General features: G+C 49.4%; 1 protein-coding gene across 1 annotated transcript in view; it reads right to left on the bottom strand.

The window, feature by feature from the left end:
* Positions 1 to 7,565: 7,565 nt before the first annotated feature.
* MIER2 (MIER family member 2) overlaps positions 7,566 to 27,209 on the bottom strand; it is a 48,480-nt gene continuing 28,836 nt past the window's right edge. Inside the window, exons 9-12 of the mRNA XM_083364300.1 lie at positions 21,416 to 21,510; positions 17,840 to 17,943; positions 15,174 to 15,310; positions 7,566 to 8,502 (exon numbers count right to left, since the gene is read on the bottom strand). Coding sequence (XP_083220426.1) covers positions 8,030 to 8,502; positions 15,174 to 15,310; positions 17,840 to 17,943; positions 21,416 to 21,510 — 809 coding nt within the window. The 3' untranslated portion in view covers positions 7,566 to 8,029. The remainder of the gene's footprint in view (positions 8,503 to 15,173; positions 15,311 to 17,839; positions 17,944 to 21,415; positions 21,511 to 27,209) is intronic.

The raw sequence follows: 27,209 nt of genomic DNA, 5'->3' as shown, positions 1-27,209 counted from the left end.
GCCCTTGATCTTGGACAAGTGTGTATTCCTTTTGAAAGGGCAGACTCAATGAAACTGGAGAGATCTAAATTAAGCTCAAGGTTGCCTCAGGGATCATGCTAGTCAAGCAAGCAGCAATGAATCCCATTTTTTTTTGGCATGTGTGTACCAAAAGGAAATATTTAATTTGGAAATTTGAATGGTGTATACTAGTCAAAGTCCCATTCCACCTTGAATTTAATTGGGATTTGTTACCGGTATTTGGTTCTAACTGTTCAGCTAATTCGGAAAATTTATCCACATCTGCTTGTTGAATCGCATTATTTCTTCTTGGTCTTTTGTATCAATTCGGGGGGGGGGGGCGGGCGGCGGAAATCAACTTTGTCCATGCACAGCAATCTTCCAGCCTAGACGAGTTCAAATCACCAGGACCAGATGGATTACACCCCAAGGTTCTCAAGGAACTGGCAGACGTGATCTCAGAACCACTGAGCTATATTTTTCAAAGATCCTGGAGCACTGGGGAACTACCAGAGGACTGGAAGAGAGCTGATGTAGTTCCCATCTTCAAAAAAGGGAAAAAAATAGATCCAGGAAACTACAGACCTATCAGCCTGACCTCAATACCTGGGAAGATTCTGGACAAGATAATCAAACAACAAATCAGCGAACACCTTGAGGCGAACAAAGTTATCACTAAAAGCCTACGTTTGTCAAAAACAGATTGTGCCAGACAAACCTTATTGCATTCTTTGACCAAGTGACACAACTAGTGGACCAGAGGAATGCTGTAGATATAATTTACTTGGACTTCAGTAAGGCATTTGATAGATTAGATCACAACCTACTACTTGATAAGATAGAAAAATGTGGGTTAGTTAGCATCACCACCAGATGGATTCGTAGCTGGCTGACAGGCCGTACTCAGTGTGTAGTCCTCAATGGAACCGCATCTACATGGAGGGAAGTGTGTAGTGGGGTGCCCCAGGGCTCTGTTCTGGGCCCAGTGCTCTTCAACTTCTTCATCAACGATTTGGATGAGGGGATAGATGGGGAACTCATCAAATTTGCAGACGACACCAAGCTGGCAGGAATAGCCAATACTCCAGAAGATAGGCTTAAGATACAGAAGGATCTGGACAGACTTGAACACTGGGCACTATCTAACAAAATGAAATTCAATGGTGAAAAAAGTAAGGTTCTACATTTAGGCAGGAAAAATCAAATGCACAGGTATAGTATAGGTGGTACCTTGCTCGATAGTAGTAACTGTGACAGAGATCTCGGAGTCCTAGTGGACAATCACTTAAATAGGAGCCAGTCGTGTGCTGCAGCTGCCAAAAAAGCCAAGACAGTGCTAGGCTGCATTAACAGAGGAATAGAATCAAGATCACGTGAAGTACTAATACCACTTTACAATGCCTTGGTAAGGCCACACCTGGAATACTGCATCCAGTTTTGGTCACCACGATGTAAAAAAGATGTCGAGACTCTAGCAGGAGTACAGAGAAGAGCAACAAAGATGATTGGGGGGACTGGAGGCTAAAACATATAGGGAACGGTTGCTGGAATTGGGTATGTGTAGTTTAATGTAGAGAAGGACGAGGGGTGACATGATAGCAGTCTTCCAATATCTCAGGGGCTGCCACAAAGAAGAGGGAGCCAAGCTATTCTCCAAAGCACCTGAAAGCAGGACAAGAAGCAATGGATGGAAACTAGTCAAGCAGAGAAGCAACCTAGAACTAAGGAGAAACTTCCTGACAGTTAGAACAACTAACCAGTGGAACAACCTGCCTCCAGAAGCGGTGAATGCTCCAACAGTGGAAGTTTTTAAGAAGAGACTGGACAGCCATTTGTCTGAAATGGTATAGGGTTTCCTGCCTTAGCAGTGGGTTGGACTAGATGACCTCCAAGGTCCCTTCCAACTTCTTCTTCTTCTATTATGATGATGTTGATGTTGATGATGATGATGATGGTGGGTTCAGTTCAAATGAAATAGGTGTAATGTATTGGGCCTTTTACTTGAACTGTTTTCACTTTGAATGCTGCTTGAGATTGCTTAATTAGGGCGTCTGTGTAACGGTCACTGGCTGCCCAGACATGCAGTCTCCAGGACGATCATTGGTTGGCTCTGGGGCGGGAATAGGTTCCTTTAAACCTATTGGCCGCCGCCTAGTGGCCAACTGAATAAGTAGCTGCGTAGAAGCCTCTGATTCAGTTTTGTTCCTGTTACTACAATAAAGCAATGTTCCTGTTTGAACCCTCTCGTCCTGCCTCCTGCTTTCCAAGAATCCACTACATAACAATAGGGTCCCCTGCTTGAGCAGGGGGGGGGGGCTGGACTAGAAGACCTCCAGGGTCCCTTCCAGCTGTATTCCGATTGATTGATTGAATGCATTTTTGATAACATGGGTGATTTTCAGTTGCTGGTAGATGGGGTTTAATTTCTCCTTAAGGCTGAAGTCTTTCCCCTTCTATACATCTGGAGGAAGCTTTTGACATATCACGAATGGGGACAAAACTATCTTTTTAATCTGAGGCTCGGCTCGGAACATTTTTAACAACAGTCCTTGACTTACGACTGTTCGCTTAAGTGACTGAAATTACAACAGCACCGAGAAGCGGCTTATGATCGGTCCTCACACTTAATGACTGTTGTAGCACCGCCACGGTCACGTGGGCAAAATTTGGGTGCTTGGCAACTGGTGTGTATTTACAAGGGTTGTGGGGTCGTGTGATCACCAAGCGCAACCTTCCCAGCCAGACTTGCACAAGCAAAAGTCAACGGGGCAGCTAGATTTGCTTAATGACTGCACGATTCATTTAACAACTGCAGTGACTCCTTTAACGACCGTGGCAAAAAAAAGGTCTTACAGTCAAGCACCACTCTTTAAACAACAGCCAATGGAAATTGCAGTCCCAACTGTGGGTTGTTAAGTCGAGGATTGCCATTCCAGGGTGGCTGTATCTGTTATGTGTGTTCAGAATCCAGTGACAGTCCTTACATTTCATTCTATATATCACGGAGGATCTTTCTTTGTTGGGAAGCGGTTCTTTGGGGTGCATTTTAGCACGTAGGGTTTGGTTTGGCTTATGGGCAATACTGATGTTGCATGGAGCTAATATCCGTGCCGTTGCCTCTGACACACCACTGACATATGGCAGTGTTGTCCATGCCATAGGTGTGCCTGTATGTTGATTCTTATGAGGCTCAAATGGTCGATCTATGAGCAGAGCGCAAAAACAGCCAGTTTCATAAGCTCCCAAACCTCCGGCATATTTCTCTGACAACTAAGCTAAGTTTATTAAACAGTTCATTTATATTCATCCTAGTGTTCCGACTAGTTTTCTCAACATGAATGTACCTGGGATTCGTATTTTGTTTGTGTGTGTCTGTGTGTGTGTATGAGGCAGCCAAGTACTTTAGAGAATAAAGAGAAGACAAGAAACGAAGAAAACAGGAAAGAGAAATGTGTGTATGTATGTTTGTGTATGTGTGTGTGTGTATATATGTATGTGTGTGTGTGTATTTTTATTTTTATTTTAATTCCATTTATATCCCGCCCTTCTCCGAAGACTCAGGGCGGCTTACAAGCTTAGCAGTAGCCTTCATTCTATGTATATGCCTGCTTGTTAGGGCTTTCACATACACCCCAAGCGGCATTATTACAAAGTCAGCTTAATTGCCCCCAACAATCTGGGTCCTCATTTTACCTACCTCGGAAGGATGGAAGGCTGAGTCAACCTTGAGCCTGGTGGGACTCGAACCTGCACTAATTGCAGGCAGCTGGTGTTACTTAAGGAGGCGTTAGCCCACTGCTCCACCAAGGCGGTGGAGCAGTGGCTCAGTGGGTTAGGACGCTGAGCTTGTCGATCAGATGGTCAGCAGTTTGGTGGCTTGAATCCCGAGTGCCGCGTAACAGAGTGAGCGCCTGTTACTCGTCCCAGCTTCTGCCAACCTAGCACTTCTAAAGCACGTAAAAATGCAAGTAGAAAAATAGGGACCACTCCGGTGGGAAGGTAACAGCGTTCCGTGCGCTTTTGGCATCTAGTCATGCTGGCCACATGACCATGGAGACGTCCTCGGACAAGCGCTGGCTCTTCGGCTTTGAAACGGAGATGAGCACCGGCCCCTAGAGTCGGAAACAACTAGCACACATGTGCGGGGGAACCTTTACCTTTGTATGTATATATGCATATATTTATTTTAAAAAAGACATAAAGTCTCCCGTTTGGTTTTTCTTCCCCTCCACAAACTTATGCTTTTTATTAAATAAATAAATGAAGGGTATTCAAGGCAATATCACTTCACAGTGGAGAACCCTCCACAGCTTCAGCAGTGGTGGGGCAGGGAGAGAGGCAACCAGGAAATAGGATGAAAAAAAAAGGCAACAAAGATAAATGAATGCTTCGTAACAAAATAAAGGAATAAAGAAGCTGTCCTTATTTTCTTCTTTTGAGGAACAGCCTTCCTTCCCTCCCTCCCCATCACCACGGTATTCCTTAAAAAAAAAAAAAGATTTCCCCCCCAATGTAAACAAACTTGGAAAATTCATAGTATAAATAAGACATTTTCAAATATTAAAACAGAAGGAATGAAATAGGGCCATTCCAAAGGAAGTGAGGGGACAAGATGTTAAAAGGATTCATCGGAGATGAATGTATATATGTATATTTTGAGAAAGGGTATTATGAACAAAGGGGATTGTATGGAGATCAGTGCTTCTTAACATATGTGGACTTCAAGTCCCAGAATTCCACAGCCAGCATGGCTGGCTGGGGAATTCTGGGAGCTGATGTCCACATGTTAAAGTAGCCAAAGTTGAGAAGCGCTGCATTAGATGGTGTTTGATTGGGGTAGGAGGATACATCCATCAAGAAGAGCCCAAACATATATGGCCCAAGACCCCTCTAACATATAGCAAAGGTCACACGAGGACTTCCCATTGCAATTGCAACTTTCTGCCAATAGGGGAAACCCGCCGGCACCTCTGCCCCCTGCTGGTAGAATCTAGGAATGCAGAGAAGAAAAACATTCTGGACATTGATCTAAAAGGGGAACCCTTTTGGGTGACCTACGGAATCATGTACCAATACACTGTCCTGGGTGGATTACGTGATCCTGTTGAAAGTTTCTGAGATCGCTGGACATATTAAGAAATCAAAAGTTGTTATGCCCCTCAAAAGGACAGACCCAGCCCTTTGCAAAGGAATGGACAGGCATTCTCAAAACTGGGGGAGGGGTGTGTGTTTCACCCGACGGCATCCAGAACAATGATTGAACGTGTGAAGCCCCTTGGAAAAAAAAATGTAACCCTGAGAGCTGCAAATTGACCGGCCTGGAGCAAGAGAGGGTGACCAAATCCAGAAGCTCCAGAATAGTCGAGGATTAAATGAGGAAGAGAAAGGCGGGCAGAGAAGTGGGAACTAAGAAAAGAAAAAAACTATGGTGAAACTCAGTAGAAACCAGGGTTTGTTTTTTTGGGGGGTGGATGTCGCTGAATCCAGAGGAGCACTGAACGCTAACGAAGAACAGGAAGAGAAAAAAGAAATACGTTTCTCGGATAGCCCTAAAAGGGTTTTTTTTTAAAAAAAAGTCTCTGCCGAGCTGAAAGGAATCTGTAATTGTGGGGCATCTAACACTCAGCTGAACTGGCCTAGGGCAGGCATTGCTGCTTGCTTCGCTCCATCCACCCACCAGCGCCGGGTCCCTGAGCGGATCCCACCATCTTGTTCTCCCCACTTCCATTTTGGAGCTGGCTTTCCTTCCCCGGTGACCTAGCGCCCCAGCTTTGCAAAACTCTTTTTTTCCAGAGGCTCTCTCCAAGGTCTGTGGTGGGAGACGCGTGAGTCAACCAGCGACCTTCCGCTTCAAAAAGAGGCCGGGAAGATGAAGGACAATTAACTCTGTGACTCGATCCGGAATGATTAAAAATAAAATAAAATAAAATGTAAAAAAAATCAAACCATTTCTGGCTTTTCCCCCCTGCACGCATCTTCGCTTCCCCGAAAACCATCCGGAGCAGAAACAGCCAACAAAGGATGCTGTGGTGGTTGGAATGGAAACGAGGTAGGGGATTATGGGGTGGTGGGTGGTTCTCATCTCCCGCTTCGCTTCCACTTTTAACAGTTTTAAGGCTCCAGTTGTACAAAACTGGGGGATAACCGAAAAGCTCCCGCCGTTTCTTATCGCGCCGAGCTGGGAGGGGCAGGGAGGATATTATCCTTGAGGGTATAAACGCGATAACCCCCCCACACACACACACACCCTTCAGGACTTCACAATTTAAAATTAAAAAAAAAAACAGGAAAGGATCCGACACCACAATCCAGTAACACCACCATGGAGAAGAGAGGTGTGCGTATGGCACTGTCTGTCCTTGCTAATCCTGCCAACATTTTTGACTGGTCGAAACAACCAAGCTTGGAAAGGGGGGGGCGAACTCTATATGCTCACCTTCCCTCTCTTAGTCCTCTCTGACCCCCCCCCCCCAAGTCTGTTTGGCACACCGAAGAAGCAGCAGTGCTAGAACTGCCACAAATGGACGGCTAGGTTGTGAAAAATAAATCTCTCTAGCAAAAATAAAAGACATTAAATCAGAGGGGTGGTGGTGTTGCTTTCCCCCCCCCAAAATCTCTCCCTTGCCTGAAATTGCTCTGCTAACGTGTAATGTATGTTTTTTTTTGGGGGGGTGTCAGTGGGTAAAGAGGTGGGCAAGGAAAAATCGGGGGGGGGGGGTCACTGAATACCATCCAAAGAAGTTGCTAGGCCAAATTCCTCTCCTCCCCCCACTCCTTACTGCTTCGACTCCACGCTTTCGCCGATCCTTCACTAAATGTGGCTTTGCCGTCACCGAAAAGCCTTGCAACCAATTAGTAACGTAGGGCAGTGTGTTTGAATTACGGCAACTTTTTCAAGAGGCGTGGACTTCAATTCCCAGAATTCCCCAGCTAGCATGGGCTGGCTAGGGAATTGGAAGTTGCCAGGGTCGAGAAACGCGAGGATCAGAGAGACGTGCCCACCCACCCACCCCCGTTTTTGATCGTTTTTCTGCCCCAAAACTGCAAAACTGACTTCGAGGAAGCTCCCAGCAGATAAGAGGTCACAGGGAGGACAAACGGGACCCAACGGGGTTTCCACTCGTTCTAACGCAGGGCGCAGTCACAACATTTGGCAACCAAGTCGCCCCACGTACGCCTGTGTGCCTGTGTGTAGCCACCACACTCAGACGCGCTCACTCACCCACCCGCACCCAATCGGGTGTACAGAAAAGACCCCAAACAAGAGAGGCACCAGTCCTGACACTGATGAAACTAAAATTTAGGTATTTTTCTACCCCAGGGGTCCTCAAGACTTCGTGGACTTCAACTCCCAGAATTCCTCAGCCAGCTTTGCTGGCTGAGGAATTCTGGGAGTTGAAGTCCACAAGTCTTAAAGTTGCCACGGTTGAGGACCCCTGGTCTACCTTGTTTTGTTCTGGGGATTAGGAACCCCGATGCATTTTACCTCTAGTTCTGCACTCCAGGATACCTTGCGGTCCACCCCGCTCCCATCCAGCCCTTCCCTCTTCAAAGTGCTCGTGGTTAGCCTTCCTTCCTAGAGAGTGTCCATTCTGGGGCCAAAGCACACCCCTCCCACCCACCCCATCAAACGTGAGGTGTTTGGCTGAATCTGGAGACGGCACGTGGGGGGAAGACTCTTCTCTGTCCCACTTGGCTTTGGGGGTCCCCGTCCGTGATGACCCCATGGGGGCCACAGTTCTCTTCTGCCAGCTCCTGGCATAGCTGCACAGGAGATTTTTGTGACGGAGGCGTTTGGTTTTGCTGGAGACACATTGGAACTTTTGGGGGGGGGGAAGAGGGAGGCTAGAGGGGAACCGGTGCTCCTTGGATTTCGGAAGGGGGGAGGTGAGCAGCAGCACGAGGTTTTTTGTCACCAAGGGCCGGAAAAGATCATCGCCAAGTCAAGATTTCCCATCTCTCGTTCCCTCGCCTCCCCCCGGAATCCGAGTCAGCTCCTGGCCTACGACGGAGCTCTCGGTGGCCGCTGTCACTGAGAGACTGAGTCTGAATGGGCCACGGGCGCCGGACAGGACGGCTGAGTGTCCAGGAGGCTATCGACTTCTCCAAGACCCAGGAGGCTGAAATCGGGGACGGCTAAGGACACTTGCGCGGGGGCCACCGATGTCTCTGGATCGCTCTCCAGTCCCGTGTGGCTGGAAATTAAAGGTAACCTTTCGGTGACGGTCTCGGGGAGCGGGGCGAAGTCCATGGGGATCGCTTCTCCCGAGCACCGCACGGGCTCCTCCTCCTCCTGCTTGTCCGCCCCAGCCACCTGGTAGAATCCGGGTTCGGGAGGATTGGGTGGGTGCTGAAGGTACGTGGGGACACGGCTGGCGGGAGGCGCCTCCTCCGGGGGATCGAAGGAGCAGTTCGTTTCTGAAGGGGTGCTGCATTCGTAGCCATGCCCGGATTCGCTGGTGCTGCCCAGACTGCAGGCTGCGCTTTCGATGCTCAACGGCTCTGCAGGGTATGGGGGGGGGGGTAAGGAGGGGGAAAAAAGGCCCAATTTGTTCAGTACAGGTTGTCCTCGACAAAGGAACGCCACTGACTTAACAGCTGCCTTGCTTTCTGTTGTTAAGCAAGGTGGTGGTTCAGTGATTTTCGCCCTGTTTGATGACGTTTCTTCTCACAGTTGTTGAGTTAGCAATATGACTGCCTAGTGCAGAGGTCACCAACTTTTGTTGGTTGGCGGACTGGAGGAAAAGGGAGGGGGAAGCATTTTACATGCGTGCGCGTGTATGCACGCGCACGGGGCCGTAAGCACGCACCGCCAACGGGGCGGGGCTAGCACTTGCGTGATATTCGCTAGCCAGTTTTTGTGCCCTGTGGCGGTGGCCCATTTCTGCACCCCGTGGTGTCCATTTTTGCACCTTGCAGTGCGGTGGCGGCCCATTTCCGCAACCCGTGGTGTGGTGGCGCCCCTTTTCTGTACCCTGCAGCGCGACGGCATCCCATTTTTGTGCCCCAAGGTGCAGCGGCGGCCCATTTTTTTGCCCTGTGGCGCGGCGTCCTGTTTATGTGGCTAGCGCATGTGAGGGGGAGTGTGAACACGCGCGTGCACACACTGGGCAGCCTGCCCTGCGGCATGGTGGCCAGTAGGCCACGGCCCACAGGTTGGGGACCCCTGGCCTAGTGCATCTGGCTTACCCAGTGATTTTGCCTGTCAAAAGATCACAAAATGTGATCCCACGATCCCAGGACGCTGCAGCAACTGTCACAAATATGAGCCACTTGCCAAGCGTCCGAATTTTGACCAAGTCACCACGGAGATGGTGCAAGGGTCGTAAGTGTAAAAAACGGTCATAAGTCACTTTTTTCAGTGTCCTTGTAACTAAATGATCACTAAACAAATGGTTGTTAAGTTGAGGACTAGCTGTACCACTCATTAGCCTGCAATTCATAAACTGCCTGACATTTTTCAGGCCTGGTACCTAAGGCCTGAAAATGGTAGAGTGTTTCCTGCCTGAGCAGGGGGTTGGACTAGAAGACCTCCAAGGTCCCTTCCAACTCTGTTTATTCTATTCTATTCTATTCTATTCTATTCTATTCTATTCTATTCTATTCTATTCTATTCTATTCTATTCTATTCTATTCTATTCTATTCTATTCTATTCTATTCTATTCTATTCCTAATTCCTAATTCCTAATTCCTAATTCCTAATTCAAGGTGCTGGTGATGACCTATAAAGCCCTACGTGGCATGGGTCCAGATTATTTATTTATTTATTATTGGGATTTATATGCCGCCCTATCTCCCGAAGGACTCAGGGCGGCTAACAACAATAACATACAATAATACAGAAGTTAAAATTAAATTAATGGCCCTGTAGAATAAATTAAAATTAAAATTAAAATAAGTTAAAAATTAAAGTTAAAAATTAAAAACATAATTAAAATCCCTGTCAGTCCAGGTCAGCCTGGTGGAAAAGGAGTGTTTTGAGGCCGCGGCGAAAGGACTGGAGATCCGGGGCCGTCCAAAGCTCATGGGGGAGCTGGTTCCATAGGGATGGCGCTCCCACAGAGAAGGCTCTTCCCCTGGGGGTCGCCAGCCGACATTGTCTAGCCGACGGCACCCTGAGGAGGCCCTCTCTGTGTGAGCGCACTGGGCGATGGGAAGTCGTTCCCGGCAGCAGATGGTCCTGCAAGTATCCCGGGCCTAAGCTATGTAGGGCTTTAAAGGTAAGTACCAGCACCTTAAATCTCACCCGGAAGACAACCGGTAACCAATGCAGCTCACACAGGAGGGGTGTAATATGGGAGTATCGGGGTGCTCCCATCACTACCCGCGTGGCCGCACTCTGCACCAGTTGAAGCCTCCGGGTGGTCTTCAAGGGCAGCCCCATGTAGAGAGCATTGCAGTAATCTATACGGGAGGTAACGAGTGCGTGGGTGACTGTGCGTAGGGCATCTCGGTCCAGAAAGGGGCGCAACTGGTGCACCAGGCGAATCTGTGCAAAAGCCCCCCTGGCCATGACTCCAATATGATCTTCAAAACTGAGTCGTGAATCCAGGAGGACGCCTTGATTGCGTGCTCTATCAACGAGAGGTAACACCTTTCCTCCCATAACCAAAGATGGAACCTCTTGGACTAAACGAGATGCCGGTACGCAAAGCCACTCAGTCTTGGCCGGGTTGAGCCAGAGCCTGTTCTTCCCCATCCAAATCTGTACCGCTTCCAGGCAACGGGACATCACATCGAGGGCATCACTGGGTTGGTTCGGGGTGGAGATGAAAAGCTGGGTATCGTCAGCATATTGATGATACCTCACCCCGAAGACACGGATGATCTCACCCAGTGGCCTCATATAGATGTTGAACAGGAGAGGCGAGAGTACCGACCCCTGCGGCACCCCACAACTAAGGGGCCTAGGGGTTGACCTCTGCCCCCCTGCCAACACCGTCTGCGAATGGCCCGAGGTAGGAGGAGAACCACCGTAAAACGCTGCCTCCCACTCCTAACCCCTCAAGACGTCGCAGCAACATACCGTGGTCGATGGTATCAAAAGCTGCTGAGAGATCTAATAGGACCAGGACAGAGGAATAACCCCTATCTCGGGTCCGCCAGAGATCATTCACCAGCGCGACCAATGCCGTCTCCGTGCTATACCCGGGCCTGAAACCCGATTGGTACGGATCCAGATATTCAGTTTCCTCCAGGACCAAAGGGAGCTGCCGTGCCACCACGGTCTCAACAACCTTCGCTTTCAGGACGAAAGTTATTTAAAATAGCTGGATCCAATGCAGTTTCTTGAGGAGGGGCCTTACCACCGCCTCTTTCAAGGCGGCAGGGAAGTACCCTTCACTCAGTGAGGCATTAATAACTGCTAGGAGCCAGCCTCGTGTAACCTCCCGAGATGCATAGACCAGCCAGGAGGGACACGGGTTCAACAGACATGTGGCAGCACTTAATTTTCCCATGATCCTGTCCACTTCATCCGGAGTCACAGGATCAAACTCTTCCCAAACGTTCTCGGCCAAACCCATTGTTTTCCTCTCGTCAGATACTGCCCAGTCAGAGTCCAGACCAGCCCGAATCTGAGCAATTTTGTCCACCAGATATTTACTAAATTCCTCGGCCCGTCCTCGTAAGGGGTCCTCTCCTGTCCCTTGATTATCTTAGGGAGCACCTGCTGCCAGCATCAACTTCCCATCGTCCTGTGCGCTCCCATAGGGAGGGCCTCCTTAGGGTGCCGCCGGTTAGCGAGTGCCGGCGGGCGATCCCCAGAGGGAGGGCATTTTCTGTGGGCGCGCCTGCCCTTTGGAATGATTTACCTGTGGAACTCCGGACCGCCCCCGATCTGCGTTCATTTCGCCGGGACCTGAAAACCTGGCTTTTCGATCTATCAGGCCTGGACTGAAGGGGTTTTAGCTTTTTAAATGTTGTTTTAATTGTTGGGCTTTAATTAATTTAATTCGTTTTAATTTTATATTATCTTTTTATATTGTCTTTTATATGCTGCCCTGAGTCCTTCGGGAATAGGGCGGTATAGAAAACTAATTAAATAAATAAATAATTCTAATTCTATTAATATAAATGGGGTACTGGGCCAGGTTACCTGCAGGACTGCCTTTCCCTAAGGACATCTACCTGTCCTACCAGGTCAGATGGGAGAAAACCACTTCTCGACCCTTCCCCTAAATATTGGCATCTAATGGGAGCTCGGAAGCTTGTCTTTTCCACTGCAGTCCCTGCCCTATGCAACTCTTCCCCTTAAAATTTGGCAGACTCCATACTTTTTATTCTTTGGTAAGGAATAAAATAACAGAATCGAAAAAAGACCTCGGAGGTCTTCTAGTCCAGCCCCCTGATCAAGCAGGAGCCCCTATTCCGTTCCAGACAAGGGGCTACCTAGTCTCTTCTTAAAAGCCTCTGGGGATGGAGCACCCACAACTTCTGGAGGCAAGTTCTTCCATTTTAAACCCAAGCTTTAAAGATTCCTGACAGCGGGAACAATTAAATCAGTGGAACGACCTGCTTCCAGAAGCTGAGAATGTGCTCCAAAACTGGAAGTTTTTAAGAAGAGACTGGACAGTCATTTGTCTGAAATGGTATAGGGTTTCCTGCCAGAGCAGGGGGTTGGACTAGATGACCTTCAAGGTCCCTTCCAACTCTATTATTATTATTATTATTATTATTATTATTATTATTATTATTATTATTATTATTATTATCAACAACAACAAAACAACAACAACAACAACAACAACAACAACAACAACAACAACAACAACAATAATAATAATAATAATAATAATAATAATAATAATTTATTCATTAAACATGAACCTTAGTCAACTGAACATTCAAATTGACTGGCACTATTGGTTGACACGGGTTGCTGCCAGCATCCTGGGTATCAACCAGGTAACTCCTTAAAATGTTGTTGTTGTTGTTATTATTATTAACCTGGATTTTCCTGCAAACATTGGGAGAAGACTAGAATCGTGCATTAGAAGTAATCTGGCGCCAGGTTTTTAATGTTTTTTTTTCATTTTTAATGTTTTATGTTTGGACTGGTTGAGCCTTATAGTTTTTAAAATGATTTTATAGGTCTCTTTAATTTTTTTTAATGGGAGCCGCCCAGAGTTAGTTGAAAATGCCTGGCTGTATAAATGTTTTAATGAATTAACTAATTAAAATAAATCAATAAGTGGACTATGCAAAAAGCACTGCTTTTGCGCTTGGAATTCAACTATGCAAAAGAGAGGGCACTTAAGAGGGGAGAAGGTTCGGTCCAAATCCAGCTGTGTTCCCATTAAAAGAGCTTTCTTGTGTGATGCAGTCTTGACTTAGTTAGAGCAGGTTACTACATCCTGTTACGTGCATAAAGTATAGGTGGTCCTCGACATATGGCCGTAATACAGCCTGCAGCGGGCATTATGTGAATGCAGTGGTCATTAAACAAACGTTGCAGTTGATGGGCAAACCCACAGTTTGCTAATGGCAGGGTTTTGCCAAAAACCAGAAGTAATTTTCCAGTTTCCGGGAAAACTGTTGTAAAATGTGTTCATGTGACTGCGGGACACAGGAAACGGCCGTAAATGGGGGTGTTGCCGAGCGCCCGAAGTGGGTCACGTGACTTTGGTCAATTGCCAGAACTTTGGAACAGGGTTGTGACTGTTTTTTTCCAGGCCGGTTGCAACATCAAATTGGTTGCTAAGTGAACACCTGTAAATCAAGGACTCTCTCTTTCTCTCTGTGTGCACATTTCATATGGCGTTACAGAATACACCATTGATGCATCAAAAAAAAATATCACAAAAACAGCATATAAAATGTCTATCAAAAGTATCAAACATTAGAGCAGTGAATTATTTTAAAAACACACACAGCACAAGCGATGAATAAAATTGCATACATTTAAAATGATGTATAAGCAGTGTGGGTGGGTGGGTGGGTTTAAACCTATGGCCTATCTTTAGATTGTTTAGCCACCAGACAGCAGAGTCCTCAAGATGATGCATTTCATGCAGGGATCCAGGGAACCTCACGGGGGGGGGGGGGCACTGCGTCGCAATATAATATAAAGTTTGCAGGACACTCCCACAGTCAGGATGATCAACCAGCCCCCTTTTATATTTCCAATAGTGGCACCTGCCCTGGCTGGTTCGACTCCAACAGCCAAGACAGAGGGCAGGACAAGAAACAATGGTCGGAAACTGACCAACCTGGAACTAAGGAGAAAGTTCCTAACAGTGAGGACAATTAACCAGTGGAACTACCTGCCTCCAGAAGCTGTGAATGCTCCCACACTGGAAGTTTTTAAGAAGAAACTGGACAGCCACTTGTCTGAGATGGTATAGATTCTCCAGCTTGAGCAGGGTGTCAACCTTCAACCGAATTTGGCTGCAGCCATCTTTGTTTTCGGTTGCCATAGTAATGGGAGGGGGGAGATGTATTCTCTTGTTTGGACATAACAATAAATTATTCTGTGGGAACCAAGGTCAAGTATCTAAGCTTTTTGGGGGGGGGGTGAAGCCACCCGCCAAAGTAGTTAATTGGGGATTGTGATTTATGACACACTGCAGGGGTTGGAAGTTTAACTTGTAATTTTGTAACCTTTGGGGGGGGGGGAAATTTTCAGTCTTGTTCGTGGGTATACTATGCAGCCATTAAATGTGTTCTTTGAGGAAAGCAAATAACTGCGGAGTTCTTATTTCTACTGGTCTCATCTACCGGAACCATGACACAGGGAGTGTGTGTGTGTGTGGGGGGGGTGGACTAGAAGACCTCTAAGGTCCCTTCCAGCTCTATTCTATTCTAAAGGCAGTCAGGGACTATCTGTATTTAAGTAAAGCAAAACTGACTTCACTGAACTCGGCTCAGCTTAACTTACCTCAGCTCCGGTTTGCTACATGGCAACGTTATATATTTTTCTATGAAATGCGTCGAGGTTTTTTTTGGGGGGGGGGTGTCTATGGAAAAAGCACCTTTGGGCCGATCAAGTTTCCCCCCCCCCCCTTTTCGACGTGCAGGAGCTAGAGGTGGCGTTTATCTAAATCCACGCAGGGTTCCTGTTCTTAGGATACAAGCGATCCTACTTCCTCTTTCTTTCTGTGTACCCGCCACGCAGAAGTAACCACCCAGGTTGTCTGGGCTTGAGAAGAGGCGCCATCTTGTAAAGATGTACCTGTGGTCTCCATTGTTAAATGATCCGGGTTGAAACAGGAGTCCAGGCAGCTGGTGGCCGACGCGATGGGCGGGGAGCTTCGTGCGCGGCCGGCACTTTCCACTTCCCCACCATCCAAAAAATTATCCGCGTAATCCCTAGAGAGACCCAGAAGACAAAAGAGGGGCAAACATGTAGGTGGTTTTTCCACAGGAACAAAAACAGATTACAGGTAGTCCTCAACTTACAAGCACACTTGAGCCCAACATTTCTGCTCTTAAGCGGGTTCTGCTCCATTTTACGACCTTTTTTTGCCTCGGTTGTTAAGCGAATCGCTGCGGTTGATAAGATAGTAAGCCGGTTGTTAAGCGAATCCGGCTTCCCCACTGGCTTTGCTTGCCAGGAGGTCGCAAAAAGGGGATCACGTGATCTCGGGAGATAGCCACGGTCATAAATACGAACCAGTTGCCAAGTGTCTTGAATATTGATCACGTGACCGTGGGGGATGCTGCGAGGGTCGTTAAGTGTGAAATATGGTCCCAAGTCACTTTTTCCCCCAGTGCCGTTGTAACTTTGAAGGGTCACTAAATGAACTGTTGTAAATCGAGGACGGCTTGTAGTTTTCATAGGCTTCCACATTCCGCAATCCCACAAGAGTTTGTAGGATCAAATCAAAGATTGACATTTCCCATCGATGGGAGAATTGGCTATATTATGCCCCTCCCCCCCCCAAAAAGGCCACATCAGAACTGGGTAGGAAATATTTTAGATCCTTGACAGAGAAAGACCCTCTTCTCTCTCTTTTTTTTTAAACTATTAAAATAAATCTTAAATTTCTTCTCCCTCTTTCTTTCTGCCAGGGATCCCCTTAAGGCTGCCACTTCCCTCTTGTCTACAGAAGGTGCTGCTTTGGTGTATAATCAGGGGTAGGCAACCTTGGCTCTTTTATGATGCGTGGACTTCAACTCCCAGAATTCCTGAGCCAGCATGAGGGAACTATGGCCCCTTCATGACTTGTGGACTTCAACTCCCAGAATTCCTGAGCCAGCATGGGGGAACTATGGCCCCTTCATGACTTGTGGACTTCAACTCCCAGAATTCCTGAGCCAGCATGGGGGAACTATGGCCCCTTCATGACTTGTGGACTTCAACTCCCAGAATTCCTGAGCCAGCATGGGGGAACTATGGCCCCTTCATGACTTGTGGACTTCAACTCCCAGAATTCCTGAGCCAGCATGAGGGGAACTATGGCCCCTTCATGACTTGTGGACTTCAACTCCCAGAATTCCTCAGCCACCATGGCTCAGCTTGGAAACCTCTCCCTTTCCCCTCAGCATGGCTGGCTCAGGAATTCTGGGAGTTGAAGTCCGCGAGTCATAAAAGAGCCAAGGTTGCCTACCCCTGCTGTATGTGTAGTCCTCAATGTATAACCTGAACTGGGGGGCAAAGTTTTTGTGGCTAAGCGAGTGAGTTGTGCCCAATTTTACGACTTTTCTTGCCACAGTTACAAAACGAAACTCGACAGTTGTTAAGTGAAACATGTGGTCCTTAAGCAAATCCAGCTTCCTCCACTGACTTTGCTTGTCGGAAGCTGGCTGGGAAGGTTGAAAATGGTGATCACAAGACCCCGGGGGACAGTACAGGTGTTTTGATCATGTGACCATGGGAACTGCTGCGGCAGTTCTAAGTTTGGACCGGTCATAGGTCTCAGTGCCACTGTAACTTTAAACGGTCACTAAATGGCTGGTTGCAATGGCGATGAATATCGGTAGATCGGGTGGAGGATAAGGGTGGATGTTCGTTCTCCGAGCTTGTGGGTTTGGTTTCCAAACATTTCGTTACCAGGCTAGGTAACATTTTCAGCGGACTTTAAGGGATGTTGGTGTTCTTCTGTTTATAAGGGGTTCAGCTATGTTCAGTAAGCCTTGTGATGGGTCAGGTGTGGGTGTGTCAAGCGAGGGTCTTGTGACGGGTCAGGTGTGGGTGTGTCAAGCGAGGGTCTTGTGACGGGTCAGGTGTGGGTGTGTTGAGGGTCTTATGACGGGTCAGGTGTGGCTGTGTCAAGTGAGGGTCTTATGACGGGTCAGGTGTGGCTGTGTCAAGTGAGGGTCTCGTGACAGGTCAGGTGTGGGTGTGTTGAGGGACTTGTGATGGGTCAGGTGTGAGTGTGTCAAGTGAGGGTCTTGTGACGGGTCAGGTGTGGGTGTGTCGAGGGTCTTATGGGTCAGGTGTGAGTGTGTTGAGGGTCTTGTGATGGGTCAGGTGTGGCTGTGTCAAGTGAGGGTCTTGTGATGGGTCAGTTGTGGGTGTGTCAAGCGAGGGTCTTGTGATGGGTCAGGTGTGGGTGTGCCAAGCGAGGGTCTTGTGATGGGTCAGGTGTGGGTGTGTCAAGTGAGGGTCTTGTGATGGGTCAGGTGTGGGTGTGTCAAGTGAGGGTCTTGTGACAGTCAGGTGTGGGTGTGTCAAGCGAGGATCTTGTGACAGGTCAGGTTAGGGCTGGGGGGGCTTTTAATTTTCCTATCCTGGCTTCCTGTTGTCAATTGCCTATTTGCAAATTTCTGGACACCCCCCTGCCCCCAGGTTGGGATCTTGTCAAATGCTCTGGGCACAACTATATGGGGATTCAGGCTTGGCCGCCTACGGCCAGCGACACCAGACATCATTCTCTGACAATCAGGAGGACGTACTTCTTCCTTCCAAACCGTGTCTGTTGGGTGAAGTAGTCGTATCGCTCCGACTTCTTCCATATGTAGTAATATTCTACGCACTCACCCACCGACCGGGTCCGGACCTGCAAAAACAGGAAGAAGGGTGAGGAGCAGTTTGGAAAGACCGGCCTTCCAGGGACCTGCTAGGAATGGAAGAAAAGATACCAGGATCCTTTAAAACAGGGGTCCACAACCCCAGGTCTGTGGACCGGTACCGGGCCGCGGCATGCCAGCAACCGGGGCCGCGCAAACAAGCAAAGCCCCATCTGTGGGATGCAGGCAGCACACAAAACCACGCACTCTCTGGCCTGCGAAAAAAACCCCCTTCTCCACGGAATGGGTCCCTGGTGCCCAAAAGGTTGGGGACCTCTGCTTTAAAATGAATTTTCTCTTCAGGCCAACCAAGGTATGGGAATCCTCCTGCAGGGGACAAGGATCAGTATAAAAAAGTAATCTTCAAAAGACTTGCGACGACCCGTTACGACTCACACTTCTGACTGTGATGGGCAGGCTATGTTACGGCCGTAGGCCAAGGGTTACCTGTATTCCAATTTGGGATTCTGTTATACGGCTGGTCCTCGGCTTACGAGTACAATTGCTAAGCCATTGCTAAAGCCGATACCATTTGTAACTTCAAATGGCGACTAAACAAATGGTTGCAGGTTGAGAACTACCTATGTAAGGTTTAATATTTTCATGTTTTAAGCTGTCCATTGTCTGTCGTCAGCATGCAAATTGCAATAATTAATAAACAGCAAATGAATAAGAGCAACTGTGGTTTCTTAAGCAAGGTTTAGCGCAGGGGTAGGCAACCTCGGCTCTTTTATGACTCATGGACTTCAACTCCCAGAATTCCTGAGTCAGCATAGCTGACTCAGGAATTCTGGGAGTTGAAGTCCATGAGTCATAAAAGAGCCGAGGTTGCCTACCCCTGGTTTAGCGTGACCTGTTATAGCCACAGAAGCCACTTTGGAAACCTCGGGGGCTAAAGAGTAGAAAGGGACAGATGGAGATAAATGAATGTGGTTTCCTTTTAAATCTATCTGCAAGACTTATAATCCACCTCGGTCCTGGAAAACTCTGAATGGTGTTCAGCAATACACATTAAAATGCATTATCATTAAACTGAGAAGTCAAGTAAAGAGGATCGACACAACTCACTCAGTACCTCTAGTGGCCAAAGGTTTGCTGAAATAAAACAGCCTTGGCTTAGAACAGAGGTCCCAACCTTTGTCCATTGGTGGACCGGAGGAAAAGGGAGGGGGAAGCAATTTACATGCATGCGTGCGTATGCACTCCATTTTTGTGTGGCGCAGTGTCGTTTTGGCGTACGGTTTTGGTGCCCCATGGTGTGGCGGCGCCCCGTTTTTCTGCCCCGTGGCATGGCGGTGGCCAATTTTGGCATCCCGTGACGTGGTGACATCCCGTTTTCATGCCCTGAGGTGTGGTATCCCGTTTTTGCACCTCAAGGTGCAGTGGCTGCATCCCGTTTTCGCGCCCCAAGGTGCAGCATCCCATTTTTGTGCCCTGAGGCGCAGCGACGTCCCATTTTTGCGCCCCAAGGCATTGTGGCCCGTTTTTGTGCCCCGAGGTGCGGCATTCCATTTTTGCACTCTGAGGCACGGCGGTGGCATCCCGTTTTTGTGCCCCGAGGTGTGGCGATAGCCCGGTTTTGCACCCGGCTGCTGCGCTAGCGCAAGTGAGGGGGTGTCTGCGCACATGCGCGCACACTGGCCACCTTGACCCCCAGCCTGGGGGCCAGCAGGCCACAGCCCCCTACCAGGCCACGGCCCACAGGTTGGGAACCCCTGGCTGAGACGATAAATAAAGTAAGGTCTACATACAGGTTGGGTAGTGCAATGGCTGAGCCGTTAAGACACTGGGCTTGTCGGCTGGAAAGCCGGCAGTCCAGGTTTGAAACCAGAACATCGCGCAACGGGGTGAGCTCCTATCCCTTGCCCATCTCCTGCCAACCTAGCAGTTCAAAAGATGCAAATGCAAGTAGATAAATAGGTACCACTTCAGTGAGAAAAGCAACAGCATAAGTCCAGGGGGGGGGGGGTCTTCAAACTTGGCCCTTTTATGAGTGGACTTCCAACTTCCAGAATTCCTCAGCCAGGAGGAATTCTGGGAGTTGGAAGTCCACGAGTCATAAAAGGGCCACGTTTGAAGACCCCTGACATAGTCCTTGACTTCCAACCATTCGTTTAGCCACTGTTCAAAATCACAGCAGCACGGGAAAAAGTGACGTACAGCTGGTTCTTACGCTACTGATTGTCACAGCATCCCCCCCCCCCCCCCCGGTCACACGATCAAAATTCTGGACACTTGGCGAACCGACATCTATTTACGACAACTGCAATGTGCTGGGGTTATCTGATGGCCATTTGTGAGTTTCCCAGAAAGCTTCTAACAAGCAAAGCCAAGGAGGGAAGCTGGATAGCTTAAGGTCCAATGGATTTGCTTAATACCTGAACTAATTGCCTTAACCACCATGGCAAAAAGGTTGTAAAAATCAGGCATGACTGACTTAAAACACCTGTCATGCTTAGCAATGGAAATTCTGGTCCCAATAACGGTCATAGGTTGAGGACTACTTGTGTATCTCTGGGAAGAGACAGTTCCCTAAAGCTGGAGCTGACTCAGGAGAAATTTCCTGACAGTGAGAACAAATAATCAGTGGAACGACCTGCCTCCAGAAGTTGTGGGTGCTCCATCACTGGAGGGTTTTAAGAAGAGACTGGACAGCCATTTGCCTAAAATGGCATCGGGTTTCCTGCCTGAGTAGGGGGTTGGACTAGAAGACCTCCAAGGTCCCTTACAATTCTATTATTCTGCTTTGTTATTGTACGATTCTTTCTATGATTGTGTGTATCCATCCCATCAAGCCCAAAGGAGGTCTGGAATGGTATAGAATAGATCTCCTGCCATGGACTGGCGGGTTGGACTAGAGGACCTCCAAGGTCCCTCCCAACCTTATTATACTATGTTCTATATTCTAGGTTTTAGGGTTTGGAAAGTGGGCGTGCCATTCCAGATCATCTGAGAGCACAGGAGAAGATCCATCAAAGCCAGGAACTGTCCCTAACCTTGGGCCCCTCAGGCTAAACCAAGGATTTTCAACCTTGGCAACTTTTAAGACCTGTGGACTTCCAACTCCCAGAATTCTCCCCCGGCTGGGGAATTCTGGGAGTTGAAGTCCACAGGTCTTACACTTTGCCAAAGTTGGAGATGCCCTTGGGTCTAAACCAGGGCTCTTCAAACCTGGCCCTTTTAATGACTTGTGGACTTCAGCTCCCAGAATTCCTCGGCCAGCGTGCCGATGGCCAAGGAATTCTGGGAGCTGAAGTCCACAAGTCATAAAAGGGCCAGGTTTGAAGAGCCCTGGTCTAAACTGTCCTCACAATGCCCATATTTGCCAGGACAACCAAGAAGGCAACAAGGGGTGAGCAGCCAGGTCAGCCTCTTGCAACCTGGCCTTTTCTCCTGGGCCTTTGCAAACCCCACCTGGAGTTCACCTGCCTTCACACAGGACGCAGAGTGGCTTCCATTTACCTTGTTGGCTTGGATGAGGTGGAAGTTTTTCCCATGGACCCGAAATCCATGTTCGAAGTTTCGACATTCTTCTTCGCTCCAGGCACAGAGCTCATCTGCAAAGGGGGAGGGGGAGAGGGAGGCAATCAGGTAGTCCTCGACTTACAACAGTCCGCTTAGCGACCGTTCAAAGTGACAACGGCATTGAAAAAAGGGACTTAAGGACCGTTTTTTTCACACTGACGATTTTCGTAGCATCCCCGTGGATTATGTGATCAAAATCCGGATGATTGGCAGCTGGCTCATACTTATGACCGTTCCTGTCTCCTAAGGCAGGGGTCCCCAATCTTTTGGGCACCAGGGGCTGGTCCCGTAGAGAGAGGTTTATGACCCAGACTTAGGGGACAGTATCAATTGTGAATACGTGCAGATGGCCCCGCTCTCTCTGGCCACCTGCAGACCCATGAACGCAGGTTCATGAAAGAACAGCAAAGGAAACACCCAATATTCTAACCCATCTGGGAACATCCGGTGTCTCGGGGGAAACACCCCAAAGGGAACATCTGGTGTCTCGGGGGAACACCCTAAAGGGAACATCCGGTGTCTCGGGGGAACACCTCAAAGGGAACATCTGGTGTCTCGGGGGAAACACCCCAAAGGGAACATCTGGTGCCTCAGGGGAAACACCCCAAAGGGAACATCCGGTGTCTCGGGGGAAACACCCCAAAGGGAACATCCGGTGTCTCGGGGGAACACCCCAAAGGGAACATCTGGTGTCTCGGGGGAACACCCCAAAGGGAACATCTGGTGTCTCGGGGGAAACACCCCAAAGGGAACATCCGGTGTCTCGGGGGAAACACCCCAAAGGGAACATCCGGTGTCTCGGGGGAACACCTCAAAGGGAACATCCGGTGTCTCGAGGGAACACCCCAAAGGGAACATCTGGTGTCTCGAGGGAACACCCCAAAGGGAACATCTGGTGTTTTGGGGGAACACCCCAAAGGGAACATCTGGTGTTTTGGGGGAAACACCCTAAAGGGAACATCTGGTGTCTCGGGGGAACACCCCAAAGGGAACATCTGGTGTCTCGAGGGAACACCCCAAAGGGAACATCTGGTGTTTTGGGGGAAACACCCTAAAGGGAACATCTGGTGTCTCGGGGGAACACCCCAAAGGGAACATCTGGTGTCTCGGGGGAACACCCCAAAGGGAACATCTGGTGTCTCGGGGGAAACACCCCAAAGGGAACATCCGGTGTCTCGGGGGAACACCCCAAAGGGAACATCTGGTGTCTCGGGGGAACACCCCAAAGGGAACATCTGGTGTCTCGGGGGAACACCCCAAAGGGAACATCTGGTGTCTCGGGGGAACACCCCAAAGGGAACATCTGGTGCCTCAGGGGAAACACCCCAAAGGGAACATCCGGTGTCTCGGGGGAACACCCCAAAGGGAACATCCGGTGTCTCGGGGGAACACCTCAAAGGGAACATCTGGTGTCTCGGGGGAACACCCCAAAGGGAACATCTGGTGTTTTGGGGGAACACCCCAAAGGGAACATCTGGTGTTTTGGGGGAAACACCCTAAAGGGAACATCTGGTGTCTCGGGGGAACACCCCAAAGGGAACATCTGGTGTCTCGGGGGAACACCCCAAAGGGAACATCTGGTGTCTCGGGGGAAACACCCCAAAGGGAACATCTGGTGCCTCAGGGGAAACACCCCAAAGGGAACATCCGGTGTCTCGGGGGAACACCCCAAAGGGAACATCTGGTGTCTCGGGGGAACACCCCAAAGGGAACATCTGGTGTCTCGGGGGAACACCCCAAAGGGAACATCTGGTGTTTTGGGGGAACACCCCAAAGGGAACATCTGGTGTCTCGGGGGAACACCCCAAAGGGAACATCTGGTGTCTCGAGGGAACACCCCAAAGGGAACATCTGGTGTTTTGGGGGAACACCCCAAAGGGAACATCTGGTGTTTTGGGGGAAACACCCTAAAGGGAACATCTGGTGTCTCGGGGGAACACCCCAAAGGGAACATCTGGTGTCTCGAGGGAACACCCCAAAGGGAACATCTGGTGTTTTGGGGGAAACACCCTAAAGGGAACATCTGGTGTCTCGGGGGAACACCCCAAAGGGAACATCTGGTGTCTCGGGGGAACACCCCAAAGGGAACATCTGGTGTCTCGGGGGAAACACCCCAAAGGGAACATCCGGTGTCTCGGGGGAACACCCCAAAGGGAACATCTGGTGTCTCGGGGGAACACCCCAAAGGGAACATCTGGTGTCTCGGGGGAACACCCCAAAGGGAACATCTGGTGTCTCGGGGGAACACCCCAAAGGGAACATCTGGTGCCTCAGGGGAAACACCCCAAAGGGAACATCCGGTGTCTCGGGGGAACACCCCAAAGGGAACATCCGGTGTCTCGGGGGAACACCTCAAAGGGAACATCTGGTGTCTCGGGGGAACACCCCAAAGGGAACATCTGGTGTTTTGGGGGAACACCCCAAAGGGAACATCTGGTGTTTTGGGGGAAACACCCTAAAGGGAACATCTGGTGTCTCGGGGGAACACCCCAAAGGGAACATCTGGTGTCTCGGGGGAACACCCCAAAGGGAACATCTGGTGTCTCGGGGGAAACACCCCAAAGGGAACATCTGGTGCCTCAGGGGAAACACCCCAAAGGGAACATCCGGTGTCTCGGGGGAACACCCCAAAGGGAACATCTGGTGTCTCGGGGGAACACCCCAAAGGGAACATCTGGTGTCTCGGGGGAACACCCCAAAGGGAACATCTGGTGTCTCGGGGGAACACCCCAAAGGGAACATCTGGTGTCTCGGGGGAAACACCCCAAAGGGAACATCTGGTGCCTCAGGGGAAACACCCCAAAGGGAACATCTGGTGTCTCGGGGGAACACCCCAAAGGGAACATCTGGTGTCTCGGGGGAAACACCCCAAAGGGAACATCCGGTGTCTCGGGGGAACACCTCAAAGGGAACATCTGGTGTCTCGAGGGAACACCCCAAAGGGAACATCTGGTGTTTTGGGGGAACACCCCAAAGGGAACATCTGGTGTTTTGGGGGAAACACCCTAAAGGGAACATCTGGTGTCTCGGGGGAACACCCCAAAGGGAACATCTGGTGTTTTGGGGGAACACCCCAAAGGGAACATCTGGTGTTTTGGGGGAAACACCCTAAAGGGAACATCTGGTGTCTCGGGGGAACACCCCAAAGGGAACATCTGGTGTCTCGGGGGAACACCCCAAAGGGAACATCTGGTGTCTCGGGGGAAACACCCCAAAGGGAACATCCGGTGTCTCGGGGGAACACCCCAAAGGGAACATCTGGTGTCTCGGGGGAACACCCCAAAGGGAACATCTGGTGTCTCGGGGGAACACCCCAAAGGGAACATCTGGTGTCTCGGGGGAACACCCCAAAGGGAACATCTGGTGCCTCAGGGGAAACACCCCAAAGGGAACATCCGGTGTCTCGGGGGAACACCCCAAAGGGAACATCCGGTGTCTCGGGGGAACACCTCAAAGGGAACATCTGGTGTCTCGAGGGAACACCCCAAAGGGAACATCTGGTGTTTTGGGGGAACACCCCAAAGGGAACATCTGGTGTTTTGGGGGAAACACCCTAAAGGGAACATCTGGTGTCTCGGGGGAACACCCCAAAGGGAACATCTGGTGTCTCGGGGGAACACCCCAAAGGGAACATCTGGTGTCTCGGGGGAAACACCCCAAAGGGAACATCTGGTGCCTCAGGGGAAACACCCCAAAGGGAACATCCGGTGTCTCGGGGGAACACCCCAAAGGGAACATCCGGTGTCTCGGGGGAAACACCCCAAAGGGAACATCCGGTGTCTCGGGGGAACACCTCAAAGGGAACATCTGGTGTCTCGAGGGAACACCCCAAAGGGAACATCTGGTGTTTTGGGGGAACACCCCAAAGGGAACATCTGGTGTTTTGGGGGAAACACCCTAAAGGGAACATCTGGTGTCTCGGGGGAACACCCCAAAGGGAACATCTGGTGTCTCGGGGGAACACCCCAAAGGGAACATCTGGTGTCTCGGGGGAAACACCCCAAAGGGAACATCTGGTGCCTCAGGGGAAACACCCCAAAGGGAACATCCGGTGTCTCGGGGGAACACCCCAAAGGGAACATCCGGTGTCTCGGGGGAACACCTCAAAGGGAACATCTGGTGTCTCGAGGGAACACCCCAAAGGGAACATCTGGTGTTTTGGGGGAAACACCCCAAAGGGAACTGGTGTCTCAGGGGAACACCCCAAAGGGAACATCTGGTGTTTGGGGGGAAACACCCCAAAGAGAACATCTGGTGTCTTGGGGGAACACCCCAAAGGGAACATCTTCCCAGTTGCAATGTATGGCTGTGAAAGTCGGAGCATAAGAAAGGCTGAGTGCCGAAGAATGGAGGCCTTTGAACTATGGTGCTGGAGAAGACTCCTGCGAGTCCCTTGGACTGCAAGGCGATCAAACCGGTCAGTCCTAACACACACACAAACACAGTTCATTTAGTGACTGTTCAAAGTTACAATAGCACTGAAAAAAGTGTCTTATGACCGTTTTTCACACTTAACGACCATTGTAGCATCCCCACAGTCACGTGATCCAAATTCAGACGCTTGGTAACTGACTCATGTTTATGACGGTTTGCAGTATCCCGGGGTCATGTGATTCCCCTTTTGCGACCTTCTGACGAGCAAAGTCAAGGGGAAAGCCGGATTCACTTAACAACCGTGTTTCTCTCTTAACAACTTGCACTGCAGCAATTCACTTAACAACTGTGGCAAGAAAGGTCACAGAACGGGCCAAACTCACTTGAACCCTTCTCTCTCTCTCTTAGCAAAAGAAATTTTGGGCTCAACTGTGGTGATAAGTCGAGGATTTATGAAGAAAAAAAAAAGACAGCTGAGAATTTTCCTAAACTTTCAAAAATGAGAGGACACCACGTAGGTGTTTTTTTTTTTTAAAGCTGTTCAATAATTGAGGCAGATCTTTTTTTTTTTTAAAGGAGAAATACGCTTCAGTCCCCAAGCGCTGAGAGTTCTTTTCATCTGGTTTTTGCCGGATTGTTCCGCAACGAGATCCTGACTTTATTGGAAGTGATGGCATTTAATTGTTCCATCGATCTCTGATCCACGACTCTTTCTTTTCAAGCCAGGGGACACATGACTGTCTTGGAAACTGTCCGTTCTCTGACTTCTGCACAAAGTACACAAGATCTGCTTTAGCAAGATCACCCGAAAGCGAGAGGCGAGGTTACAAGAATTCTAGCAACTGGATGTTACACCTCTGCTCCGTGAGCTGCATTGGCTCCCAGTTGTCTTCCGGGTGAGATTCAAGGTACTGGTAATGGTGTTCAAGGCCCTACATGGCATGGGTCCGGAGTACCTCAGAGATCACCTGCTGCCGGCATGAATCTCCCTCCGCCCTGTGCGTTCCCACAGAGAGAGCCTCCTCAGGGTGCCACCGGTCAGAGAATGTCGTCTGGTGGCCCCCAGGGGGAGGGCCTTCTCTGTGGGCGCCCCGGATTTATGGAATCGATTGCCGGTCGAGCTCCGGATGGCGCCCGACCTTCGCTCTTTCCGACGTGATCTGAAGACTCACTTATTCGAACAAGCCGGCCTGGCCTGATGGGGGGATGGGTTTGGGATTTTATTGCTGTTTTTTAATATATGTATTTACTATTTTAGTTTGGGCATTGTATTTAATTCTTTTTTAACTTTTGTATTTTTGTATTTTTATATATTTGCCCTGTTCACCGCCCTGAGTCCTTCGGGAGAAGGGCGGTA

The sequence above is a fragment of the Vipera ursinii genome (assembly GCF_947247035.1).
Source record: "Vipera ursinii genome assembly, chromosome: 1".
NCBI classification, from domain to species: Eukaryota; Metazoa; Chordata; class Lepidosauria; order Squamata; family Viperidae; genus Vipera; species Vipera ursinii.
This window is presented reverse-complemented; position numbering and strand designations above follow the sequence as displayed.